Raw genomic sequence first — 27,401 nt, 5'->3', positions numbered from 1 at the left:
CATATGATCTATTTATTCATAAGCTTAGCTCCCTTTATTTTGAATGTTTTCCCCTTACAAAGGTAAAACTTAAAAAACACGATAAACCTTGGATCACCCGTGGTATTTTAAAATCTATTCAGAGAAAGCAAAAGTTATATTGTCGTTATATGAAGAAAGGTGACACCCGTACGCGAAAAAAATACGTTGAATATAAGAACATATTCACAAGTATCATTCGCCGAAGCAAAAAGATTTATTATGAAAACCTATTTAAAAAATTGAGAGGTGATATGAAAAAAACCTGGTCTAAAATAAACAATTTATTAGGTAAAAAATACAAAACATTACCTTCTCACATGTATTACAATCAGGATAAGATACTTAGTAAAGCATCTATTGTTGAAGCATTTAATAGGTATTTTGTTAATATTGGAACGATTACACAAGAAAAGATACCAACTTCTTCCTCTCACTTTCTGGATTATTTATCAAACCGTGTACCAAGTTCACTGTTCTTTAATCCGACTTCCAATACTGAAATAATCAATGTTCTCTCATCCATGAAAACATCTGCTGCACCAGGTTCGGACTCTATTGCTGCACGTGTCATTAAGGAATGCATTCATACAATTGTTGATCCTCTTTGTTATATATTCAATGAATCAATGTCACAAGGTATTGTCCCTGATAATCTCAAGACCGCTAAGATAATTCCAATATATAAAAAAGGTGACAAACATGACATTGTTAATTACAGACCAATTGCTCTATTACCTTTTTTTTCAAAAATGTTAGAAAGGATAATCTACAACAGGCTGTATAATTTTTTTGCACTAAACAATATTTTGATACCCCAACAATTTGGATTTCGAAAGAATTTTTCTACTGATCTTGGCGTACTGAACTTGGTTAATACTATATCACATGAAATAGATGTTGGTAATTATTGTCTTAGTGTATTTATGGACCTGTCAAAAGCATTTGACACCATTGATCACCACATCTTGTTAAAAAAATTAGAATTTTATGGAATTAGAGGGGTTCCACTTCAGTGGTTCGTCAGTTACTTGTTACATAGAAATCAATATGTGGTGATCGATGGTGTCAAATCTCAACATATGGACGTATCCTGTGGAATTCCTCAGGGATCTGTGTTAGGGCCCCTCCTTTTTCTCGTCTACATTAATGATATAGTTAAATGTTCTTCAATTCTAAACTTCTCTTTGTTTGCTGACGATACCACTGTTTCATTATCACATAAAAAAATTGACAATCTTATATCATCAGCAAACAACGAACTAGACAAATTAAATAAATGGTATGCTTGCAATAAATTGTTTTTAAATTTTGACAAAACTAGGTATATTATTTTTCGTGCGAGAGGAAGGAGGGTTCCGTCAAATCTGTCAAACCTCATTATTGGTGGAAATGTCATAGAAAAGGTCGATAATATGCAGTTTTTAGGTGTAATTTTGAATGAATATCTTTCTTGGAAACCACATCTTAGCTCAATTTGTACAAAAATATCAAGATCTATTGGTGTTCTTTCTAAATTAAGACTTTTTGTGCCCCAGTCTATTCTGACGACTCTTTACAATAGCATTATACTCCCTCATTTCAATTACTGTAATACTGTCTGGGGTCACACCTTTAAAACCCATTTAGACAAATTATGCATTTTACAAAAGAAAGCAATACGAATTATCTTTAATGCTCCCTTCAATAGTCATACAAAACCTTTATTTTCACAATCAAATATATTACCATTAAAGGACCTGATAACCTTGAATTCCCTTGTGTTTATGTATAAATTTCATTCGAAAATCTTGCCTCCTCTCCTTAGTGATATCTTTGTTTTGAATTCCTCAATTCATTCTTACCAAACTCGCCAAATTAATTTAATACACTTACCTCAGGTTCGTTCTTCCGTCGCCTCAAATTCATTTATAATTCATTTTCCTAAGTTATGGAACAAACTCCCCAACAATATCAGAAACAGCTCAACTCTTTCCAGATTTAAAAAGCTGAGCAGGGAAATCTTAACTTCTTTATAAAATATTCTTGATATTCTTGTTCGCTTTCATTTGTACTGCCCTCTTATACATGTAGATACAGTTTTTTGTTGCTGCTGCAGAAGTGTACTTCTCTTCTTTTTTTTTTCTTTTTTATATTAATGTTCGATGTTGATATTTTTTAGTATAATTAATGTTGATCTTTTTATGTATTGGTGGCCCCTTTTTATAAGCTCTGCTTTCTCCGGGGTCACCAAACCATCATTGCATTATTCTAAACCTTGATGTAACTTATTTTGATTGTATATATATATTGATGGTTGAACAATAAATGAAATAATTTAGCTAAAAATACATTGTAACCTCTCATTTTCATATTACAACAATCATGTGAAGTACGAACTCTGTCAAGATTATTCTTGCCCAATCTGTAGAAGTCATCACTGTCCCAGTTAAGAGTACACTAAGTCTGAACCTTTTTGAAATAATGACAGAGAAGATAACATTCACAAAATATTGCTTCCCACCCTATATTCTGTTGGGTAATAAGATTATAAGAAAAAGGTTGACTTTTTGTATTCAGTTGATGTGATAAGGGTGGATAGGTGACAATATCTTGAATTGAAACTATATGGATAAACAGTGTATTGAAGGGAAAGAAGTGATATCAATCTGATGGTAATCTGACAGGACTCATGTAGAATGGTAGATGCAGGTGATAGCTTCAAACTAGGGCAGACAGCATGGAGCTGCCCCTTGCGTCTTTATACAATGTTCACAATGTAACTATTTATATGCCACACTAATGATTTCCCTTTGCCACATTGCATTTATCTGGGGATGCATGTAGATGTATCAACTATTCAAGTATTTAATTGTTTCCAGTGCGTAGGTTAAAAGGGTAATTGTCATGGAACGAATCCTGATCTGAAATGGGTGATTTGTCAACCCTTTGGTCAATTGGTGCCTATTGTTTTGTGCAAAATTTCATGTGTGACAAATGACCAACTGTGCAGAGATGAAGAGAAAGCAACCAAAGTGTCTCAATTCCGATTACAGGGAAAAAATTATTAGAAAAATTTGGGGGCTACTTTTCAAGCTTGGTTGAATTAAAATTACACTCTTTAATATGTTTTGCATGAACTCTATGCAAAGTTTTGGGGGCGGTTTTAAGACATTCGGGGGCTCTTTTTGGCATTTCCGGGGCTAATTTGCCCCGAGCCCCCTTTTTCTAGAGCACAAGAGTTTCACTATTTTAAGGGCAGGTCCAAGCTATTTGGATTGTGACGTACGGGACATTTAGAGACTTTAAACAAGAAATAACAACAGATGAAATTATTTATATGGCTATCTTTTGGTATGAGTCTGTGGCTATTATGGGCTAGTTCATTTGTGGAAAGTTTTAGTTCTGACCAATTTTTTAATTAATTTTAAATGTAATTAATGTGCTGCTTGACGTACGGGACCACAGCGTCTCTAAATGTCCCGTACGTCACAATCCAAATAGCTTGGACCTGCCCTCAAAGTTCCATAAAACACCTTTGAAGCAATAACACCCAGCCAATGGAGTCCAATGAGACCATCTCTAAATCCACCTTGCACATACCCCTTTGGTAACGCCATGTGGCCTAATTTCCAAGGATTCATTGAAGCTCCTTAAGCTAATATTTAGGGCAGAGCCAATATCTGGACGGATACTCCAGGAATGTCCGCTTGCTTGCTTGCTTGCATGAAGAGGAGCGCCAAGGTTTCCAAGTGTTTATCACACGGTCAAATGATGCTCGCAGGCAAATATTAAGTGTTCTGTCATATTTGATTTGCGATGGTATGGAAGGGATAAAGAGAAGTCTCTTTTGAAGTGTCTTAAACAAGGATTCAGAGGTTGTGATGTATTGTGTTCTGTATTAATTATTTGCACATTCGTAAACAATAATGCCATCTAATTAGTTTTCATTAGCCAGTTTGTCTTAAAGCTTATCTGCCGTAGTTTAATGGAGGGATTAGACTGCCCTGCAAGGTCACTGGACAGGTGGTTATCTCATCAACTCAGCTCTCAGTTAACATAAGAAAAAGAGGATCATGGGGGACCAATGGTCACCAATTAGGCATTGTTTGTTATATAGAGGGCGCAATTAGCTACAAGTAGTGCAGTGGACCTTTAATGAACTGTTCACGAGTAGATTTTAGTTATTTTTCAAAACATATAGAAAGGCAGAGGTAGATATTGAATCCATTGTAAATTAGCATATGTTGGCACCAAAGAGAGAGCTCCCATAAACAGCAAGAATTTCTAAAACCAACATGTAGTAGTAGAATGGTTTATTGGAACAACAGCAAAATGGTAGCCCGAGAGCTAAATTACATTGCAAGTTTTACAAACTCAAATTTAAAAAAAGTTTCAACAAAACTTAGATATAACATGTAGACAAGTAGAGGTAATACACAGAAAAATAGATTATAACTTATTACATATTCCATACTTGCAAAAAAATTTGAAATTACAAATAGTATAAATTCATCATTATTATTATTTCTAAAAATAATTGTTAAGTGAGGAATATTCATATTTCAAATAGAAAAATTGAGGCTGATTAATTGAGTTTATGACAAGTAAATACTGAATATTTGTTTGATTTCAAACCATAGCATCTTCCTGTCAGCATTCCTTCACACATTAAATCCAGAACATTTCATTTGAAACCATATATTCATACATGTGTAATTACATATTTATGTACAAAGCACGAAGTAATACAAACATATTTTTATCAACTGGTTCATAAAACAATAGCAGATCAGTGTTTCCTTTTAGGTGATTTCCAAAAAAATCTTTTGATCCAGAATTCTAGGAATCACACAATTTATATGGGCAGAAAGAGCAAAAATCACAAATGTTGGGTCCACTCGAATATAATTCATTGTCCCGTTCATGAATGAGAATGATTTGATTGGACATGATTGTTACACTCTCTCAATTGGCAATGCGGAGTGTAATTACAATCACTATTTTTGTGTATAAATTGACATTTTTTTGTTTGTTTTGAATTCAGTAATTTTTATTGCCATTGGATCATGTTATATAAAGTTTTACTTTTTAATTATGTAGGAAGGGAAATTAAAATGATCAATGCAAATTTGAGGAGGCAAAGCCCTTAAGAATACTGTGATATGCCATGGGTGAACATGGTGGAATCTCTTCTTACTTTCAACAGGGTGCTCTAACATTTTGTCAAAAGCATAGGGTTACTGTTAGGTCCGAAGGATTGTGGTTGGGTTAGGTTTTGGGTTCCGGTTAGGTTTATGGTTCCGGTGAGGTTTTGGGTGCCGGCTATGGTTAGGTTATGGGTACCGGCTAGGATTAGGTTTAGTGTTAGGTTCATGGTTGAAGTTTAAAATTCACTTAGTTGAAGATTTTATAGTGAGCAGTTGTAACATGAACAAATATTACACAACCTTTGAACAGTCAATGGTATGCTATCAGTGGTAGATATCAAAGTAGCATGCAGTATAACACTATACTTTGCAAGTACAAATACAGTGATCACAAGCTTATATATTTTGTTGTTGTTAGCACTATGCTTTCTGTCACTATGAACATGAAGGACAAAGAAAGTGGACAAAATATACAGTTCCTCATTCTAACCTCAACAATTACTATGGTAGACAAAGGAACATCCCTTCACTGCTATTATGTAAAAATGTGTAGAACAGGCGTCACATGCATATTCACCTGTTCTACACATTTCTACATAATAGCAGTGAAGGGATGTTCCTTTGTCTACCATAGCAATTGTTGAGGTTAGAATGAGGAACTTTTTATTTTGTCCTTTTTCTTTGTCCGTCATGTGCATAGTGTGTCTGCCCTCCCTCACTTTTCGTATAGCTTTACTGTTTGGAAAAAACCCTGACATTTTCTCTTGTTGTATCACAAACACATTGAGAAAACTTTCATGTTTACATTTAAAGTTTTATTCTGCTGACTGGTGCTTGACAAATGTGTTTTTACAAGTGATTTTTTTTGTTTCTTCCAAGCAAAGCAGTATTTAATCGAATTGCATTTTGTATGTAATTTGTAATGTAATTGGGAAGATGTATTTGTTTCTAGGATGTGCCCATATTTTAAAATCCCTGTTTTTAATTAAAGGTCAAGGTTCTATATTATGAACCTATTTGGAAATGTCTAATCACAGTTGTAGTTCCTTATTGCATATGGACAGAGACGGAGAAACATGAACGTGTGCTGGGGAAGACAAATGCCAGCATTAATATCGAGTGACAGCTTGTTCCATGATCCCACTGTTAATACCAATATGGCTTCCTTACAAGATAATCCTGCCTCCTGGGTCTTTCTGTCATGACTGCATGCTGTGCAGCAATGTTGGAACTTTGAATACTCTAACCCCATTTTCATTCTATATTGATTCACAGCGAATGCATGAATTGGTAATGTTCATACATTTGAAATCTGTTTCCACTTACAATTTCTGGATTTTGTGATGACATTCTATTTTACTGCATTTACACATCAAAACAGTCCTTTATTGTTTTTAATGTGAGTCCCTACATGTACATGTTAGAAATGTTAGAAAAAATAACTTTGCAGGATTTGATAAACACCGCACAACAACAAATTAAAATCCCTGTTCATAAAAGTGCTCTTTAATAGAACATTTTGATTATGTACAGATTACTGAAATGGTAAGTTTATTGTAATGATATTAATATAATTTCCATTTCATTTTCTGTATTTGTATTGTTTCCCCTGCACATGACTCTTCTTTACCGTCTGTCTTTAATACTGCTCTGTTTGATATTGTTCAAGTGAGAAAGGTGCCCGGTATATTCCCTCATTTATTTTGAGGCGTCTAATGTCAAAATAATCAGATTAATTTGCGACTCCCTATGGCAATATTACACAATTTATTTTTGATTAAAAAATCATTACATACATGTACATGTAGCACTGTCAGTTCAGGGGTTTTCCCCGATCTATATGACTTGTGTGTGATAAACGGTGATAAAAGATAATTTCTATTTTCCTAGTGGATTTTCTGCTCATCGACTCTTTAACAACAGCTCTAGATAGCCTCTTGCATCATTTCATATGATATTTAATAATAATTTGATATTTTGATAGTGCACATATCCAGTCCACCACGCAATGTGCTCAAGGTGCTCTAAAATAATGTAAATTAAAGGGACTTGGTAACATTGTTTAGATGAGAGAAAGTGTTGCTAAGGTAGTGACTTCAATGCTAGATGTACAATTAAAAATAATCTGAAAGTTTGAGTGAAAGCGGACCATTATTAATGATATAAATTGGGGAAAACTGATCTGATCGATTCCTTAATTTTCCCAACTGTATTATTACAATTTAATTACATTTGAGGAGAATGTAAATAGTCACAAAGCAATGAATTGGCTCTATATACCATTCCACACATTTAAGTGTCGAAAGATTTTTAAAAACCTGTCTTATGCCTTTTTTTCATGGAAAAATGGTTGGGAAAATCTAAAAATGATTGGGAGAAGTTAATGTTAATCACTGTTAGAGGGTGTTGCACAGTGACACCTTCAAAGAAAACCATAGATATCTTTGTGGTTTGTGAATTTTTTAAGGTTTTTTGCATGTTAGAGGGTTAGTACAGTAGAAAGGATAAGTAACATTTCATACAAAAATTATGCAATTTTTTCATCAACTTTCAACAATGTTACAGAGTCACTTTAATATATCTTCCTAAAGGACATTAGTTTTCTGTGGCAGTACTTGAACTGTGAAGCATATGATCTACAGTTTGAAGACATATTCACTAGATTACGACACCTCTATACATGTACACAAATTCTGTCTCCCTTTTGAAAAGCTGTGGGAACCGAAGATACTGAAACGTTCAATCCTCTGTCTAACATTTATAATGGTTTAATCAGGTTTTCTGTTGCCTTGCTGCATGCTTATAGAGCCAAAAATCAATAAACGTGGTCAGTATATACACTGTACATTGCACACCGATGGACGCCTATTCCTCATTTCAAGAGCGAAGGCGCGCTAGTCACAAAGATAATTCTTCATTCTTCATTTTTTGCATACTAGAAAGGAAAAGTACCAGGCACATATTCAATTCAATAATTGAACTTATCAGTATATTACTTAGCATCTAGCTTAGATCATGCCATATTCAGATCACATTAAAGATAAACTCCAGTACTGGTAAAAAAAAAAAAAAAAATTCTCACAGAATCAAACGAAACTTACACTGAATGTTCAAGATTACAAATAAATGACATGTGCCAAACAATTTTGGAAGAAAATGTATACTGGCTGAGTAATGAGCATAGAAAGACAAGGAAATCAGGTAGTACTAGCCCCGACACCACCGTGTGTGTTGTCCCATATATAGCTTTCTATGTGAGTGCTTGTTACTTTACCAAGACTCGGTCAAATTTATTATGATTTTGATGACTCCAGAACCTTGCAGTGCACACCAATACTATATGCTACATGATCAACTGTGTCTGATCCTTTCCACACCTTTTCTTTCACAATGCAATCGCATTACCAGTACTAAAGTTTATCTTTAAGTATTTTACTTTAGTAAGCCAACTTTAAGGCAAAATACTTAAAGATGCACATTGTGACATCACTAATTAGCCAATCCAAAATGATGTGCAATAAAAGCATTGCATTAATGCTCGCTGATACATTGGTCCACAGCTTAATGACTGCATAAAAAAACCACTTGCCTGCCAATCAAATAATTGGCTTGGTAATTCAGCCAGAAAACTGTCTAAAATTTTGGATAAAATGCTTAGCCAAAAGCTTCAACAGAATACCAAGGTTGGCCAAGTATTTTAATTGAGACAAAAACTGAGTAAATAATCATATTCCTGCCATAAGTATTGACCTAAATACTGGCAGTGATTTATTATTATGATTTGGGAAGGGGTAGGGTGGTGAGGAAGGGGTAGGGTGGTGAGGATGAGGGAAGGGGTAGGGTGGTGAGGAAGGGGTAGGGTGGTGAGGATGAGGGAAGGGGTAGGGTGGTGAGGATGAGGGAAGAGGTAGGGTGGTGAGGATGACGAAAGGGCGTGGTTTCCTTCCAATATTGCATCACAATTGGCGCGTCTTCACTAGCTCGAGATTGCCAAAATAGCCCGAAGTTACAAATTGCGTCTTCATCAGCTCAAGATTCGACCTCGAAACTTGAAACTCAACCTTGAGAAATTTGCTCAGTGTTAGCGTATAGTGCGAGTCTTCGGTCTGGTGAGGATGCACCAGACAAATAGCTGAATATTTTGCCAAATAGTGGGATATTTTGCAAACTATCCCAAGATATCTTGGGATGACCATCCCGACCAAATTTCTGCTAATTGCTACTTCGGGCTGATGAAGACGCAAATTAGCTGGATAGTTTGCGATCGGTATAGTTCAAATAGCAAGATATTTGGCAATCTCAGCTAGTGAGGACAGGCCTCATGATCAAGTGCACTACTCATCCAAAAAACAGACAGCATGAGCAAACACCAACAGTTTTGTATGCTTTCCAGAAGTGTGAAAGGAAGTCCAAAGTATTTTACATGTGTGAATGGGCCTTATATCAACCTTTTCAAATGTTTCCCGACAGTTTCTCTCAAGATGCAGCTTTATAACGAAACTTCACTTTATTTTGAATGATGGGATAGGACCATCCAAACGATCTGCTCATTACATTTCTTTACTCAGGCTATTATATGGAGGTGTGCTGTTAAAGGCCATTTTTCATTTTCAGGTGCTCACAATTACCCAAGGTTTCCTTTGCTGTACATAATGGAGCTTCCTAATTGACCGTGACGCATACTGATTGTATTGTGCAAAACAATATGCAATTTGTACTCCGTGATAGGGAGCTTGATTGAATTTTGGTATACCGGTAGATGAAAAATGAGTTGTTTTTTTCTCGAGTAGAATGATTATTACCCCAGCTTTGCATGGCTAGCTACCATTACAGCACTCAAGCATTTCAAAGAATTAATTCTTGCGAGGTATCTCACCTGGGTGGAGTGTGGCAGATGGAGATTGATGCCTTACCAAAGGACATTAGTGTTGTGAAAGGGATTCAAACTCTGTACCTTGTGGTTTATAGTCTGCAGACTTTTCCACTGGACTACAACATTTCTACACGTTTACTGTAGCAATGTCACAGGGGATGATGATTTGTAGAATTTGAGTACCGGTATGTTGTGTAATAAGGCTGTGCATAACCGTATAATAAGGTACTTGAGTACACTTACAGGCTTACAGGCAAATACTTGAATACTCGGAGGCCATTTTTTAAATTAAAAAAAATATATATATATTTTTTTTTCTATTTTTTTTGTGTGTGTTTTTTTGCCAACGTTGTAGGAAGGACCCCATAGTCCAGCTACGAAAAGCCTCACTATTTTACTGCGAGTTGCAATTGAAGGCGCCGATTTGTGCTTGTGAACTTCTCACAAATAATAGTAACAATGCTGTTTTTAAAACTGAAGATGAAAGACAAATTATCCTCCAAGTTCGAACAGAAATCTGGACATTGGCAGCTAGTTTGGTCCTAGTTTCTGAGTGGTGAGTTGACAGCGACACCCCGTGTATGATCGGCAGGAGTCATGTTCAGTGTTTGTATTTTGTGCATTTTCAAATTCTTTTATACTTTCTTTTATGCAATGTTTTTAGAACACCTTGTTTGAAGTTCCATGAGGAAAAGGAAAAATGAAAGATTCATGACAGAAACAAAAAATGTATTGTTTTTTAAAGGTGTCCCAGCAGAGACGTTAATCAAATTTGTCACATTTCTGAGAAATGCTTGATAGCGTAATCAGATTAAACCTTGTGAAATTCTGCACAAAATGAAGAGAGTGCTCATTCTGGGACACCAGCTCAAAGTGAAGTAGGAACATTGACTTGAGAAGAGAAGAGGAAAGAGAGAAAGAGAGAGAGAGAGAGAGAGAGAGAGAGAGAGAGACGAGGGAAATGCACAGAGACAGAAGGAGTGAAAAAGATGTAGAGACAGAGAGATGGAGAAAGATAGAGTGTGAGGAGGAGGAAGACACAGAGAGAACGATAAAGATGGAGGGAGATTGACAAACATAGATTTGAGAAAGAGAATTCCTGCATTAAGCTTTCATGAGTTATTCTTTTAAGGCACATTATCTGCTCAGAGCCAGAATGGTATTTGCTCAGAGTAAACTCCCTTCCAACTCTTAACAAACAAAGTATTCCTCTTTTTTAATTGTTCATCGGGTTATAGTCTTCTCTTAATCAGAACACTGTGCGCTTAGAAACATCAGTATTAAGTGCCTAATAAATGTTATGTATTATTATTATTATTATCGTTTTGCATATTCTGTAGTGGTAGTTTACTTTCAGAAATTAGTAAACTCAAATTTCATACATTCCACTGATTCTACATCTACAATTCTCATATACACCCACCATTCATGACTTAAAGGTGACTCGGTAACATTGTTGAAGGTTGTTGAAAAAAAGCGTAATTTTGGATGAAATGTTACTTATTATATTTCTTCTACTGTACTAACCCTGAAAACTTTCTCAAACCACAAAGATATTTATGGTTTTCTTTGAAGTTGTCACTGTGTGACACCCTCTCATAGTGAATTCTCCCTACCATTTTTTAATTCTCCCAACCGTTTTCCAATGAAAATAAGACATAAGACATAAGCAACTTGATGGGCATACTTACCTAAATACCTTCAATATACATGCACCTCTAACAAAGAGAAGACTTTGTATACATGTATATGCAAAATATGAAGCTACATGTATTGCCCAAAGATAATATTGTACACCTGTGGTTTTGATCGATTACCTTATACTATGTTTGCAAGCAAGTGGTAGTGTAGCACATATTCTTGTCCTTTGTTGCTTGTTCCTCATCTTTTCTTTTTGATAAAAATCGTTTGGCAGTAATCACTGTTCATTTGCAGTTTTGAACATACAGTGTGTAAACTTTCATGTGATTCCATGAGAATTCTTCTTCTTCCTTGTAGTTCCTAAAATTTACTTTACCGGGAAAAAAAACGGCAGAAGGAATTTAAGTGCTCTAAAATGAATTCACATGTTATTCTTTTTTTGAGCCATATTTTTGAAGGGTATTTGTGTGCGCTTTCAAACATGTTCTACATGTATGCTTATTCCCGTTATTCATCATCTGAAGTACTTGTCTTGTATTTTGTATTTGCATCTTCACATACTACCACTGAAGGCCAAGTGTCTAGAGAGGTTGACAGTACATGTAATGGTTAGAGAGAGAAAGAACAGATGAGAGGGAGAGAGAGAGAGAGAGAGAGAAAGAGAGAGAGAAGAGAGAGAGAGAGAGAGTGTGTGAAGAGATTAAGAGATAGAGATATATTTAGATAGTAGGCGTGTCCTCATCATCTCGAGATTGCCAAATAGCCGGCTATTTCTGATTTAGGAAATGATCCTGAACTTATAATTCGCGTCTTCATCAGCTCGAGATTCGACTTCGAAACTTGAAACTCGACCTTGAGAAATTAGCTCGAGATATTTTGCTCAGCATGCACGCATAGTGCGAGTCTTTGGTCTGGTGAAGACACACTGGACAAATAGCTGGATAATTTGCCAAATAGTGGGATATTTTGCAAACTATCCCAAGATATCTTGGGATGATAATCCGACCAAATATCCTGCTAATTGCAACTTCGGGCTGATGAAGACGCAAATTGGCTGGATAATTTGCGATCGGGATAGTTCAATTAGCGGGATATTTGGCAATCTCGAGCTAGTGAGGACAGTCCTAGAGAGAGAGAGAGAGTGTGTGTGTGGAGAGATTAAGAGATAGAGATATATTTAGATAGAGAGAGAGATGGATGATATGGAGCTAAGGGAGGGGGGGGGGGGGGGGTCATACAGGTTTACCACAAGCCACACACGCCAGACAAGACAACCAGATGAATGATGGAAAAAGTTTGTCTCGTCGCCTCCAACCAAAATAGGTGAAGTACTTATACAGAGAGACTATATTGAATTTTATTTGTGGCAGAGATAGAATTGGGGTATCAACATTAACTCTTTATATACCACACAAATTATCTCACTTTGCCACTTTGGATTTCTCATTGAATAGATATAGGCATCAATAATATTCACCTGTTTACAGTAAATAATTTATCTATGCAAGTTATGCTTAGATAAGATAGCTTACCTTCCATCTTGATAGATAAGAGATATTACAATATTAATTAGATAAGAGGTCTTACAACTTTACTTAGATAAGAGAGCTTACTTACCATCTTACTTAGATAAGAGATCTTACAACTTTACTTAGATAAGAGAGCTTACTTACCATCTTACTTAGATAAGAGGTCTTACAACTTTACTTAGATAAGAGAGCTTACTTACCATCTTACTTAGATAAGAGAGCTTACCATCTTACTTAGATAAGAGGTCTTACAACTTTACTTAGATAAGAGAGCTTACTTACCATCTTACTTAGATAAAAGGTCTTACAACTTTACTTAGATAAGAGAGCTTACTTACCATCTTACTTAGATAAGAGGTCTTACAACTTTACTTAGATAAGAAAGCTTACTTACCATCTTACTTAGATAAGAGAGCTTACCATCTTACTTAGATAAGAGAGCTTACTTACCATCTTACTTAGATAAGAGGTCTTACAACTTTACTTAGATAAGAGAGCTTACTTACCATCTTACTTAGATAAGAGAGCTTACTTACCATCTTACTTAGATAAGAGAGCTTACTTACCATCTTACTTAGATAAGAGAGCTTACTTACCATCTTACTTAGATAAGAGGTCTTACAACTTTACTTAGATAAGAGAGCTTACCTACCATCTTACTTAGATAAGAGAGCTTACTTACCATCTTACTTAGATAAGAGAGCTTACTTACCATCTTACATCTGATGTACTTAGTATACTTCAAGTCAACAAACATTACGATAGCAAGAATTCTTTTTTTCTTTCTGGAAATGAATTTGGCATAGTTCAGTAGTTCAGAGTTTTCCTAAGGTCTAAAAAAAAAATTCGCATTTCCTCCTCGAATAGATACCACTTAATTTTAATTTTCCACTCTTACATAGTTAATAGGGGAAGTAGCATGACAAATACCGGTTAATGCATCTACAACTTCTTTTGGACAACTGCACGTAAACGAATGGATTTGATTAACGGTCAGAGCGCGCTAGCTTTCGCGAAACAGACCAAAGTTCTCCTCACGCTTTGGTTTCGCGTATGTTACACGCACGTGAATACTACGGCCCCATCGTCCGTAATCGTACTATACCCGATTGACCCCGAGTCAGGTCACAGGAAAGACACATAGTCTTGTCATGCTACACCCCCTTTAATATATATCTTAAATGAACCAATATTAATGAAAATTACAACATTTAGCTTAAAAATTGTCTATTTGTTCATACAAATTCTGATTTCACACCGTATCGCCAATTTAGGGCCTGTTGTGATCATTTACAATTAAATCGCTCTTCTTTATGAATGTAAAAAGTACTGCTGCATAAAATAGAAGTGGACCCTAGATTTTCTATTTCTGTTCATTCTGCTCATTTATGAATGTGTAATTCCTTGCATTCTAGATCAAAAGATAATCCACAAACATCTTTAAAAGAAGACACTGAACTGTCATTGGTTAAGTTACTATCCAAAGACTAAATATAGATGCTTTCAGGAGTCTTTTGCAAGCCTTCACGGGTAACAGCTAACAATTAAGACTTGAAAGAGACCGGTTTCACAGAAAATATGAATAAGCCATCTTGAATTTCATCAATATAGTAATTTAAGCTATTTCTACTCCTCTTCAGACACTTTGTTTAAGCTAAAAGCAATCTTGCCATAGTCCAATTACCAACAAACGGAGAGTGAGAATTCTATTTTTGATTCCGCATAACTTTTTTTGAAATCCAGTAAAGACAGTATGACATGTAATAGAATCACAGATGCTCTATCCATAGTTTAAATTTAGATTCCATCCTCTTCATTGCACTGGAATTTCACCCCAGTGGATAAACGAAGCCTAAACTGGAAAAGGTACCTGAAATGGAGGTTTAGTTTCTCTTCCTTTTGTAAAAGCGCTTTCAGGATGCATGCCTACATTATGTAGTTTGGCATTGAAAAAACAAGAAAGAAAGAAAACAAAACATATAAGATTAGATGTTTCAATGTAAGAATTACAAATATCAATTGCATGAAATGAACTGAAAGGGCAAAAGTTCCTGCATACTTGACGCAGGGGATTTTCAAAAGAATGATTAGCATCAATGTCTGAAAATTGGCAACATCTTCAAAAGATAATAATATATTAAGCAGATTGTGATTGCATTTGAAACCCACTTATGGACAGGAAATTTTGTTAAAGAGAAATCCAACCTTGACAGCAAACTACTCTAGATGAAAACAGAAAAATTGGAGAAGCAGACTGGTAAAAGTTTGAATGAAATTGGATACAAAATGAGAAAGTTATGCATTTTTGAAAGTTGTAATCGCTATAGGTATGGGCTGTACAATTTGGCTGAATGAGTAATGTTTCTCTGTGATGTAGTATCTGACAACTTTCCCATTTGTTCCAACACACAAAATGACTAATGAATCAGTGTCCTTTTTAGCAGAAAAATCCATTTCTACCAACGCTGAAGGCCATCGTGAATGTAGGCCTCATGAATAGTATTCTTGTTTTACATGAATCATCTTGAATCATGGAGGAGAGAGAGAATGAGATATCATCACAAGAGGACAGAGAGAGAGAGGGGGGGGGGGGGGGAGGGAGAGAGGGATGAAAGGGGGGAGAAAAAGAGGAAGAGAGTGTGAAAGATAGAGAGAGAGAGAGAGAGGGCGTGTGTTTGTGTGGGTGGGTGTGTGTGTGGGATGGGTAGGTGTTAGTGTGAGGGGGAAGAGGGAGAGGAGAGGGAGGGATATATATATATATATATATATAGAGAGAGAGAGAGAGAGAGAGAGAGAGAGATAGGGGGTAGAGCACAAGGGTTTAGAGAGATGGATAAAGATAAAGAGAAAAACTAACAGAAATTGGCAGGATCCATTATCCCCCCAAAATGTTGCTTTTAAAGGATTTGTGAGGTTCATGCATTTCTTTTGCATCTGGCTGTCCAGGATATCAAATCTTGTTCCAGTTCTTTGAATGAAGAAACTTGAAAACATGAGATTGAGCATAAAAATCAAAATATCCTCCTAGAAAAGGAGAAAAAGAATTATCTTACTTGCTGGTATTAATGGGATTCATCTAGATGAGACCCGTTTGGTTTTAGGAAACATTGTCTTTCATTTTCTAAAAAGAAAATGACATTTAGATTGGAAATATTAGCTTGACTAGGAAGTATTTCAAGAAGAGAAAAGTTCTATCTGATCAGAGCCAGAAGGGCATTAATGCATATCATTGGACATTGAGTCAACAGCCTACTGGCTCTTAACAGACCAAGAAAGTAGGGAGGAAGCAGTAGTGGTGCGCTCGAATTGAAGAAACGCTCGCAAATAATTCACAAACATATTGAGTTGTTCTACTTGATTTCCAGTGGGAATGTAAATCTATATCCGGTTTAAATCAAGCTAAATATCATGGGAATACCATTTCTGAAAGATATCTATACATCTTGTACATATTTCATTGAGTGTTTACAATAGCAGGGGTTTTCCCTAAATCTGGTTCACACCGACATTTACATTGTAGGAGGCATTTATCATCTGCCGAGGTTTGGAAGGGCGTTAACTCATGATTTATTAATGCCCTTCTGGCTGTCAGCAGGCGATTTACAGCCTTCCCCCCCCCCTCTCTCTCTCTCTCTCTCTCTCTCTCTCTCACTCGCTGTTTCTGTAGCCATAAACATACCGTATATGAGCTTTCAGTCTGTAGAGAGCACTATAAAGATATCTTTCCTGTCTTTGTCTATATAGATGTACTTGATATCAATGACATCTCACCTGTTTTCTTCTTTCTTCAATTATTCTGAATGTTGCTAAGGCAGAGTATATTTAGATTTTTATTTCGCTAAGATATAGATTTAGAAAGGCCCAAGGTTTTAGAACAAAAGACACCTTTTTAGTCTAGTCCTATTAGATTGCAGAAATGTTTGTTGTTGTTATTTTTGTGTTGTTAATTATTTAAACATAATTTATTATTAATTACTATAACTTTCCTCTCCATTTCTTCTTCTTTTTGTTTCTTCTCTTTTTATAATTATTTGTGGTCACTTTCCTCTCTGTCTTAGAGTCTCTACCCTTCTCGCATCTCTCCCTCAATTTCTTTCTTTCCTTTTTTCTGTTTATTCCATTGTATCTCTTTCCTGCAATCTCTGTTTCTCACCGCTCATGCTAATCTGATTGATTATCTACCTTCCCCTCTCCCTTTGTGTGTGTGTGTGTGTGTGTGTGTCTCTCTCTCTCTCTCTCTCTTTCTCTTTCTCTCTCTCTCTTTCTCTTTCTCTTTCTCTCTCTCTCTTTCTCTTTCTTTCTCTCTCTCTCTCTATCTATCTCTGTCCAAATATTTCTATGTTTTCCATTTCTCATTCAGTCTCTCTCTCTCTCACCCTCTTGCTTTCTTGGTTCTCTGTGCCATATCTTCTCTCTCTTCTCTTCATCTACTACCCATCCCCCTTCTCTCTCTATCTCTCTCTCTCTCTCTGTTCCCCTCTCTCTTTCTAGATACATTTTTTTTTCTCTAACCTGTACGGCTACATGCACTCTCTTTTTCTCTCTCCCCCTCTCCCTCCCTCCCTCCCTCCCTTTCTCCATCCCTCTCCTCTCCTCTCCTCTCCTCTCCTCTCCTGTCCTCTCCTGTCCTCTCCTCTCCTCTCCTGTCCTCTCCTCTCCTCACCTCTCCTGTCCTGTCCTGTCCTCTCCTCTCCTCTCCTCTCCTCTCCAATCTTTCCACTTATCAATATTGCTAATGATTGTAGCCAATGTGTTATTGCCCCACTGGGCATGATACTGACCAATAACGACCACTTCACATTAAACCAGCCACACCATTCCATGGTGTAGATTGTACCATTATTCTAATTGGTAAAACGTGTCGATAGTAGCGCGTTGTGGACTCGCCTCTGCTGGCGTCTATACCAATCGAATCATGGTCACTGCCGGCAAGTCGGATCGAATCTCTTCAATCCCTTGAACCCGCACTAGGTGTGCTGGTGCTCATCTACACTGCCCTCATGAATGTTGCAGAAAGTACATGCCACATCCAGACCCTGCATAATGTTGGATACCCCCCGGGTGACCAATTATAAATGCATGTGTTTTCATTTAATCTTGAATCTCTGCTCCATGGGTACAAAGTCAATCCTTGATTTCTCTTTGCATTCATAACCTTGTTCTTTTTCAAGACTCCTCTCATGAAAGGATACTTCTGTTAATTTATCTACCTCTATCCATACATACCAAGTAGACCTCTGTAGGACGAAACCCCTCTCTCACTTTCTTTCTATCCCCTTTCAAACCCCACAGTCCTTTTCAGGACTACCCACATGGTGAAACATATGCATACATTTAACCTTGAAAGATCATCTGAATGTTTAATTTCATTTGTAATTTGTGCTCTATGTTTCAAAAGCTTTTGTTATCAACTTGTTCATTTCCGTTGTTCACATTTCTTGCTTTGACAGGTGAGTGATTTCTCTTGGAGTCATGATGGCCGAATGGCTCTCATCTGTTACAAGGATGGCTTCGTCCTGGTAGGGTCAGTGACCGGTCAACGCTACTGGTCATCTCTTCTTGACCTGGATGCCAAGCTGCTATGTGGGGCATGGGCACCAGATGATAAACAGGTAAGCATCAATGTATGTATGCGTTTGTTGATAAAGAAATGTTAATTAACCAAGAATCCCAGATACATTGCAATCTCATGATTCAGCGATGGAATACAATGTTCTGGAACTGAAAATAAGAGGCCATAATAACAGTCCAGCATTGGCACATATGAATTTACAGCTGTTTTTCCAAAGCAGGAGCTCCTCAGATGTAAGATAATTGCCTCAATAGCAAGGCAAAATATCATATAATCATTGGGATCACTTTTCACTTACAATGTTGATAATATTTCTGGACATGACATTTTTTAAACCTTCGTCAGTAAATTAATAATTTTCAAAATGAATGCAAAAAAACCAAAATCTTTTGTCAATTTTTTTCATTATTTCTTTATTAATTCCAAATAAAGATTTATCACTAGATAGTGTTAGATTCCTCTTTCCATTAGTATATTGTGTATTCAGAACCAGAAGGGTGTTTACTATGTGCTAAAGTACATATATTATGTTCTTGTATGCATGCTTGTACCTCATATTCAGATACCATATTGCAATGATTGAAAGAAGAGCATTTGAGATGGAATTAATCATTAATTTGCATGTACATGTTCATGTATATACCAAAACATACCATACGATTGTGTCAACATAAGTCTGTGTATAATGCATCCTTGTCAACTTAATCTTTGCTTTCGTCCATGGACTATATCGTGATTATGACTACCCGTACCAGTAATAAGTAATGTTTCATCTTGCCTTTTTTCCCATACACTGAATCTTGTGTTTGTGTGTGTGTAGCATTCTGTTTTCATATTGAAGCTTCTTTGCAGATAAGAGTTTACATGTAGAGTTGTTAGGTACACCCTAGTTGGGAAGAATTGAAGCGCGCTCCACATCAATGCAGCAGACACTACAAGCCCGGAGGAGGAGGAGATGGATATCAGATTTCTCCTTGCTTGCTTGCTTGCTTGTTTGTTTGCCTTATTTTGATGACAAACAGAGCAGAAGCATATTCCCTGGCTTAGTAGCTTGGAAGAAAAAACTTCCAAAGCGGGATTTCTTGAAGAGTATATAATTATACAATTCACACTCACAACCTCGCTTCCCTCTATCCCCATTTAATACATGTTTCTTCTTTTTATTTTTTTTGTTTGTTTGTTGTTTTTGCTTCTCAGTTCTACTTTTTATTTCTGTCTTGCTCTTTCTGATCTTTTAGTCTCTCTAAATTTCTCTGTTTGCCTGTCTTTCTTTTACTCTTTTGCTCTCTCTCTCTCTCTCTCTCTCTCTCTCATCTCACTGTCCAAGTCTCTTCCTAAGTCTCCAGTTATTAAAAGTCTCTCTTTCTCTTTAACTCCATCTCTCTATTTCTTACCATATTGCTTTCTTTTTATGTCTATATTTTGTCTGTTCTTTTTTTTTCTCTCTCTCTCTCTCTCTCTCTCTCTCTCTCTCTCTCTCTCTCTCTCTGTATATGTATCTTTGATCTTTCTCTGTCATCTATTTTCCTCCCTCCTATCTCTCTTTATATCCCCGCTCTTACTTCAAAGTATCCCTCTCCCTCTTCGTGCCCTTCTCTTTCTTTGTCTTTCTTCTGTCTGTCTTTTCTTTTTTGATTCTCTGTCTCTCAGTCTCTCTCTGTTACCATCTCACTCTCTATCTCATGAGCCCTATAAATGAGTCCTCTCTCCCATTTCTTCATGGTTATCAACTCAATCTATTCTTCATAGAATCACCAGAGACCAGAATTGCATTTTCAATGAGTGTCTGCGCCAGATATTTACCAATCTTTTGTGATCAATCCTATTTTTTGTAAGGTTATTTTAGCGATAAAAGTCCTTGGGGCATCCATTATGTGATGTTGCCTAGCAACCTCATCCTCAGTGGTGCATAAGCCTTGCATCATGTATTTCTTTGCTATTTTGTTCAATCTACATGTAGTGTTATTGAGTTGAAAAATGTCTAATGCCTTTCAAATCTTTGTACAGTCAGTATACATCTATTTCTTAAACCTATTTACCACTTACCCGGTTCTGTTCCTCTCCTATTGTTCTTATTATTTCCCAGTGCATCCCATCTGTACAAGAAATCAGATTTTTATTTTAAAGGAACCAGAAAATGATGATTTTGACTTCTCTGTCTCTCTTCCCTCTTCCTCTCTCTGTTCTCAAACAATGTTATTTTGTATGTCCAAGGGAGAACCATTTTATCTTCTTTCTTTTTTTAATTTTTATTTCAGGCTATTTTTAAAATGATTGTGCTAATCTTTGTGTGAATCGTCATTGAGTTCTCCTTCATGTATAATCTATCTTTTCAATCACTTCTCATTACTTCCCTCCACATCCCATCACATCACATCCCATCACATCACATCAAATGTACAAGAAACCTCAGAATGATTAAAAATAGAAAGAAAAAAAGAACCGAAGAAGAATAATTATACCTGCTTCCCCCTCCCCTCCCTCTCTCTCTCTTTCCCTCTTCTTTAATCAGGTTTTGCTGGGTACGTCTAAGGGGGAAATCGTTGTGATGGATATCCATGGCGCCTTGGTGACTCAGTGTAACCTAGCAACAGAGCGCCCCCTTAAGGCGCTGCTCTGGTCCTCGGAGAAGTTTCGGATGGTTAACATTGGAGACTGTGAAGGGGAAGACAGGAAGAAGAGAAAAGGTAACAAGTCTGTCACTGGATCAAATACTGGGGAAACATGGGACGGTCGTAAATAGAGTAATTTAATTGCGATATCCATCTTTCTTTTCTTCTTCCCTCCATTAAAATTGATTGCTTCTGTCAAATTGCACATGAATTTTCTTGCCATGTTTCCATTTTGTGAAAGATGGAAGCAACAAACTATATTATCAGCATATGGGGATTATCAACCAATTAAGCTCTACAAAGTTCTGAAAGAGATATTGTTGGTCAAGAAGACCTTTGATAAACTAAAAATGTGAAATTAAACATGAGGTAATTTCACTTTTACTGGAACAAGATGGAGAAAAAAATTCAAATCAAATTTCTGTATAAGCACTTGAATAATTAATTTCTATAAATCCATAACTCCATAAGCATCTGTGATAAGATTTTTGATAAATATTTGTGCATTATGAGTGTAGAGTGGAGATGAAATGTTGATTAGAGATTAATTTTGTATTCCCAGTCAAACCAGTAGGCTCTGACCAGGCATCACAAAGCCACACAATGATATTCTAGTTTAGCTCTGTTTCTAAAAGAGGATATTCTCAGCTTTAAAATGAGATAACTAGTCATCACAATTAGATATTTCTAACCCAGTGAATACAGAGAAGAATGTTCAGTCCCATAGAATGTCACTCCAGAGAAAGAAGGCATGTAAAGTGTGTAGTTTGCATTTAATAGCACTTTGACTTCCAAGGTTATGTGCAAGGGGACAAAGGGAGGATAAAAAACTTTCTAGAAATTCCTGTGGAGGAATCGTTAGCTTGTCCTAAGCACATCCCGTCAGTGACATCGAGAATGGTCACATACTCTTTCATGGGTATTTGTAGAAAAATTGTAGCTTGGAGAATGATAAAATAATATCTTTGATTGTGATAACATCAACAATTGTATTTTATGTTGTATATATGACTAAAATGGTGATAAAGATTTCTTCTCTATTTGTTGTCCACACACAAGTAGGCAGTGACAAGCGGAATCGTAGCAAGAGGAAGAGTCCTGTGATGGCGATAGATCTGGGAGACGGTGAGATCCAACTGATGAGAAGCCATGATGATCTCACTCCAATCTGCATCAAGACTGGAATGACAGGTTGGTTGGTAGTCAGCAAACATGGAGCAGAAATACATTAGAGATGATAATAATAATAGTGGAGTCTTGTATAGCGCTCATGTTTGGTACATTGCCACTAATGGCACTTTATTATTATTACCCTGGCTGTAGCATGGCTGCCATTAGAGCGCTCAAGCGTTTTCAAGAATTAATTCCTGCCAGCTATTCATTTACCTCACCTGGATGGAGGTGTGGCAAAATAATTTAGATTAATGTATTTCCAAAGACATTATTCTGTAACAGAGATAGAAACCCCATGCCTTGTGGTTCACAGTCCAGAGACCACAACAAATATAAGAATAACTTTATAACGGTTGATTACTAAAGGGAGATACGGATTCAGGGCAATATGTCCCGTACGGTATAAACATTTATTCATATGATCTATAAATGAAAATCTCTTGGTAATGACCTTAGGGCATTATCATGGTATAGTGATTCAGTCACTTTCTCTCCATGATAGGGTCACGTTCTATGATCCTACAGGACGCCTTCAAATTGGCAACATACTAACGTACAATTGTTTATCTTGTTTGATATATAAAGCAGCTGTAAAGATGGAGTGGAGCGGATGTGGCAGTTTCCTAGCTGTGGGTGGAACTCAGCCAGTAGAGAGTATCAGTGCTGTCAAGTTCTACGATACGACCGGACACCTTCGGTTTACACTTAACATTCCATCCCAGGTAGGAGCTATCTCAGGACTGCATTCAAATGTCAGCTTTTGAAGAAAAACACGCTTTAGTAGTACTACCATAATTGTATTTAAAGTCATTTACATTTGAGCATTTCAAGTGTTATAAGTGGTAGATAATAATTAATAATTAATAATTATAGGCATTTCTATAGCGCGGTCTATCTAGAAATTCTATTCTGAGGCCATATTACAGTGCTCCAGCATTTCAAGAGAATTAATTTTGTTTGAAATTGGTTGTAAACAGATTTTGAAGAAGAAGAAGAAGAAGAAGAATTGATAGTTATTCACTGTATTCTTGTTTCTTTCTTTCTTACAATTTTTGGCTCCCATGTTCCCTTGTTGATTTCAGAGACCACTGTCTGCTTTGACCTGGGGTCACAACGACCAGCGTCTCTTTGTGGCGTGCGGTTCCATCCTCCACGTAGCATGGATAGAGAAGGGCGTGGCACCTCTGCAGGTGCTGTGTAGGGAGGTCATCCAGCCACTCACCAATGAGGAGAAGCTGATTGCCAAACTCCCACTGCCTCTCAGACTCAGGAATTACGTCTGCGAGAGATTGTCACTCACTATAAAGGTATCATTTTGGATTCTTCCATTGTACTTGGGTATCATGATGTAAGCAACCAGCCATGCAAAGGTCAAAGCCCATCACAAACACACATAATTATAATCTTGTTAATTATTGAATGACATTATGAAGATAATGGTTAGTTATTTATTCTGGGGATGTGGTTTGGGGGGGGGGGGGGGGGGTGGTCTTAAGCTCTGTGCTATAAGATACAGAAATATGAAGCGTATTATGCTTGCATCATTAAAAAAAAGCAGCAGTTTACCACCTTGTATCTGAACTAACCATTATCTTCATAATGTCATTCAACACATACAATAGGTGTATTTTAGCATCAGATATATAATCACCATAATACCATGTATGCTCATTGAGAAACAAAGGCCCAATTCACATGGAGGATATCAATTGATCCATGGTGTAAACTATGAGTTGTATAATCCATTTTATCTTTTAGCTTTAATTGCTGTTCTGTCATGCATTGTCCCAATTCTTCGGTATAAGTGGACACTTCCACATGATAACCATGTGTGCTCCACACCTTTCTCATGTTGCATGTATTAATAATGTTTAAAGGTAATACAAAGTTTTGGTATGAGGTCATGAATTTGGTTCAAATGAACATATTGGAATCATATGCGATCCTAAAATATTCAGTGATCGTTGTCGCGGTTGAAATTAAGTCTAAAGTTATGAAATTGTAAATAATAAACTCTTTATGTTGTGTACCTCCCTCTCAAGGTCAAGATATTAATTAAGCTATAAAACAATGTTTCTTGACTAAAATTGACCGATTAGCTATTCCCGGGTCGAAATTATATATCACAACTACATATTCTGAGATTTTCATGGTCGCAGCTACCATTTTACGGCCCTAGGCCCTATTTGAAATTTATCAAAATTTACTGGGAGCACCGGTTGATTTTTATATTCAATTTTTTCTTGAAAGCAGATGTGTTTTAGGAGCTAAATTTTCTAGTGCTTACAATAAATCCACAGGGGCAGCCACATATATCAAAATGGTAAAGAATCACAATCTACCTAATTTTCAAAATTTCCCAAAACTTTGTATTACCTTAAATTACTGGGTCTTTTTGTGGATAGATAAGTGATACATAACAACATTTGAGCAGCAGATACCTGAATTGTTCACAAGTGCACAATATATACAACCCCTCCCCCAACAAACAAAAGAACTCTAGTGGATAAAATAAGCGTATAAAACCTGTATATTGCCTCTTCCTCAAAGGTACTATGTCCCATTTGCAGGCCAATAAAAATGAAAAAGCTAAATTCCAACTGCATTTGAAAGATAATACTAATTTAGAACTTCCCTAAAAAAGGTGGGGCTTGAAAATGTCTTCAAGTGGGAAAATAACGACTGTTAGTTGTCAAATCGACTTTAGGGCTATAGAGCCCAAAAGTAATAGTCTTGATTTTCAGACAATTGTACCGAATGGTCATACGTTTTATGCTGCGCAAAGATTCAATCAGTTTAATCTTGGCCATCCAAAGAAGTGGGTTATGGATGTAGACAAATGCCCATGTACCCTTTACAACTCTTTTCATGTATGTTATTTATACCAAAGAAGAAAAAAAAGCCAGTCAGTCACTCAATAGTGTCTGACAGTGAAGTCTAGCAAGGAAACGGGTTTCCTTGCATAATTTGAATATGAGGACACTGCTAACATTTAAATTTCACAGATAGGACATACATGACATATTCATAATTCCTGCAAAGTTCTACAGCATTTGAGGTTGGCTGCAAAAGGGACATAGTACCTTTAAAAGAACATGCATATACTTCTCTTTTTGAAGTTTAAACCAGGGTTGAAAATTTACTTGCTGAGTTAACATTTTGCTGTTTTTGTCTTGTATAATTGTTTGCTTCTAACCGCTTGTTTGATCATGATTTGTTTGTATCTTGTAATATACTGTTGATATTGAGTTTTATTTGTTTGTTAATTTACAGGTCCTTGTTGTAAAAAACAGTGTAGCAATCACTGATGAAAAAGATTTAATGAATAAATGAAATGAAGGGTTTAATTGAAAGTGTACAAATCACCTGAAAAAATAATTTGGGTAAAGGTAGAATATATAGAATCAAGTAAATCAACATAGTTTTTGTTGTTATAGGTAGTTGGTTAGGGAGTATGAAGAAAATAAAGGATTAACATAAAACCCTGCATATCAGACTTGGGTTCCGTGCATAAAGGGATAGTTGAGTTCTGTTGCAGAGGGCGCTACGCAAAATAATTTTTTTGTGAGATAATGAAAAACTGAGTGTCAAATTTAAAAGAACATAATATTTAAATGACAAAATCATCTTTGTTTGATCAAAATCGGTTCAGAGACGGCTGAAATATAACGATTTCTAATACTTGTCTACCACTTCAAATGTTAGATATTTTGAAAAATTTGAAAAATTTGAAAAAAAATGTTGAAAAAACGGTATGCTCACATTGGCTAAATTTCACACATTTTGGGGTCTAAAATTACCTTCATAGCAACTTTAGGTTCTAAAAAGGCACTAGAAATGTCATAGATAAGAATAAGAGCGATAACCATGCACTTTGAAGGCATTTACGGTCTGAAAACAGAACTCAACTATCCCTTTAAGCAGTCTACTCAACTAGACATATTACAGTTCACTAGGAGTGTATCTAAACTGTAATATATCTGTGTAGATGAAATATGAAACTCTTAGTTTGTCTACAGTATAGCAAAATAGAACCCCTTGCATCAAGAGCAAAACATGACTGTTTTATAGAGATTAGTACATTTTAAATTTCTTCTGTGAATTATGTCTGGTGTAAGATGTGAGACGAGTCTTGTGTTTTCTTTCTTCTCACAGGGATGCATTCCAGATCCAGCCAAGCTCAGAGAGTTTGTCAGTCAGCCTCCACCAGGTAAGAAATAATTTCATACTTTAAAAGGAAAACATTTGAGAGTTGAGACATACCTTTGAGAAATAAAAAATACATGTACTTACATGTATATTGTCATTGATCTGACAGTTGTTTGGGGTAATACTCAGGAGGAGGGGGGGGGGGTTGTTTTGATTACATTATTACATCCATTTTCCTCCTCTGTGGTAAGATACAGCAATCTCCTCACTGGATATTGTACATACACCTGTAGCAACGGAAAGAGAATGGAATTTAAATTGCTGTATTTGGGTCCACAATGTATTCTACTGTAAAGTTATTTATTATCTTTTCTGTAGGCAACGAAAGACTTCACTGCACAATGGTACGGACCGAGTTTGATTCAAGAACGGGAAGTCCATGTTTCACCCTCTTTCTGGAGTTCCTAGGGGGGCTTGTACCCCTCTTGAAGGGACGTAGGATAAGCAAGCTCAGACCAGAGTTTGTAATATACGACCCAAAGACGATACCAAAGAGTGAGTACACATTTCTGTATTTAAAGGTAAAGACCAGTTTTGGAAACGTCCCTCTCTCAAAAAATGAAATGGAAGCTTTTATTACCAATCATGTGAATGAATATGTTTGGTCTAATACGTAATGATACAGATTTTGCTGAGAAACCGCCT

General features: G+C 36.3%; 1 protein-coding gene across 4 annotated transcripts in view; it reads left to right on the top strand.

Moving 5' to 3' along the window:
• Nucleotides 1–27,401, top strand: part of LOC591879 (tubby-related protein 4) — a 55,124-nt gene that overhangs the window by 18,634 nt on the left and 9,089 nt on the right. For 2 of the 4 annotated variants that reach the window (XM_030994790.1, XM_030994787.1), the window contains exons 3-9: nucleotides 18,641–18,802; nucleotides 21,275–21,449; nucleotides 22,434–22,565; nucleotides 23,133–23,269; nucleotides 23,630–23,854; nucleotides 26,703–26,757; nucleotides 27,075–27,251. In XM_030994790.1, the coding sequence (XP_030850650.1) occupies nucleotides 18,641–18,802; nucleotides 21,275–21,449; nucleotides 22,434–22,565; nucleotides 23,133–23,269; nucleotides 23,630–23,854; nucleotides 26,703–26,757; nucleotides 27,075–27,251 (1,063 nt within the window). The remainder of the gene's footprint in view (nucleotides 1–18,640; nucleotides 18,803–21,274; nucleotides 21,450–22,433; nucleotides 22,566–23,132; nucleotides 23,270–23,629; nucleotides 23,855–26,702; nucleotides 26,758–27,074; nucleotides 27,252–27,401) is intronic. The other 2 variants (XM_030994788.1, XM_030994789.1) reach the window with 2 other exon arrangements.

This window comes from Strongylocentrotus purpuratus, unplaced genomic scaffold (assembly GCF_000002235.5).
Source record: "Strongylocentrotus purpuratus isolate Spur 01 unplaced genomic scaffold, Spur_5.0 spur5_scaffold_21, whole genome shotgun sequence".
NCBI classification, from domain to species: Eukaryota; Metazoa; Echinodermata; class Echinoidea; order Camarodonta; family Strongylocentrotidae; genus Strongylocentrotus; species Strongylocentrotus purpuratus.
This window is presented reverse-complemented; position numbering and strand designations above follow the sequence as displayed.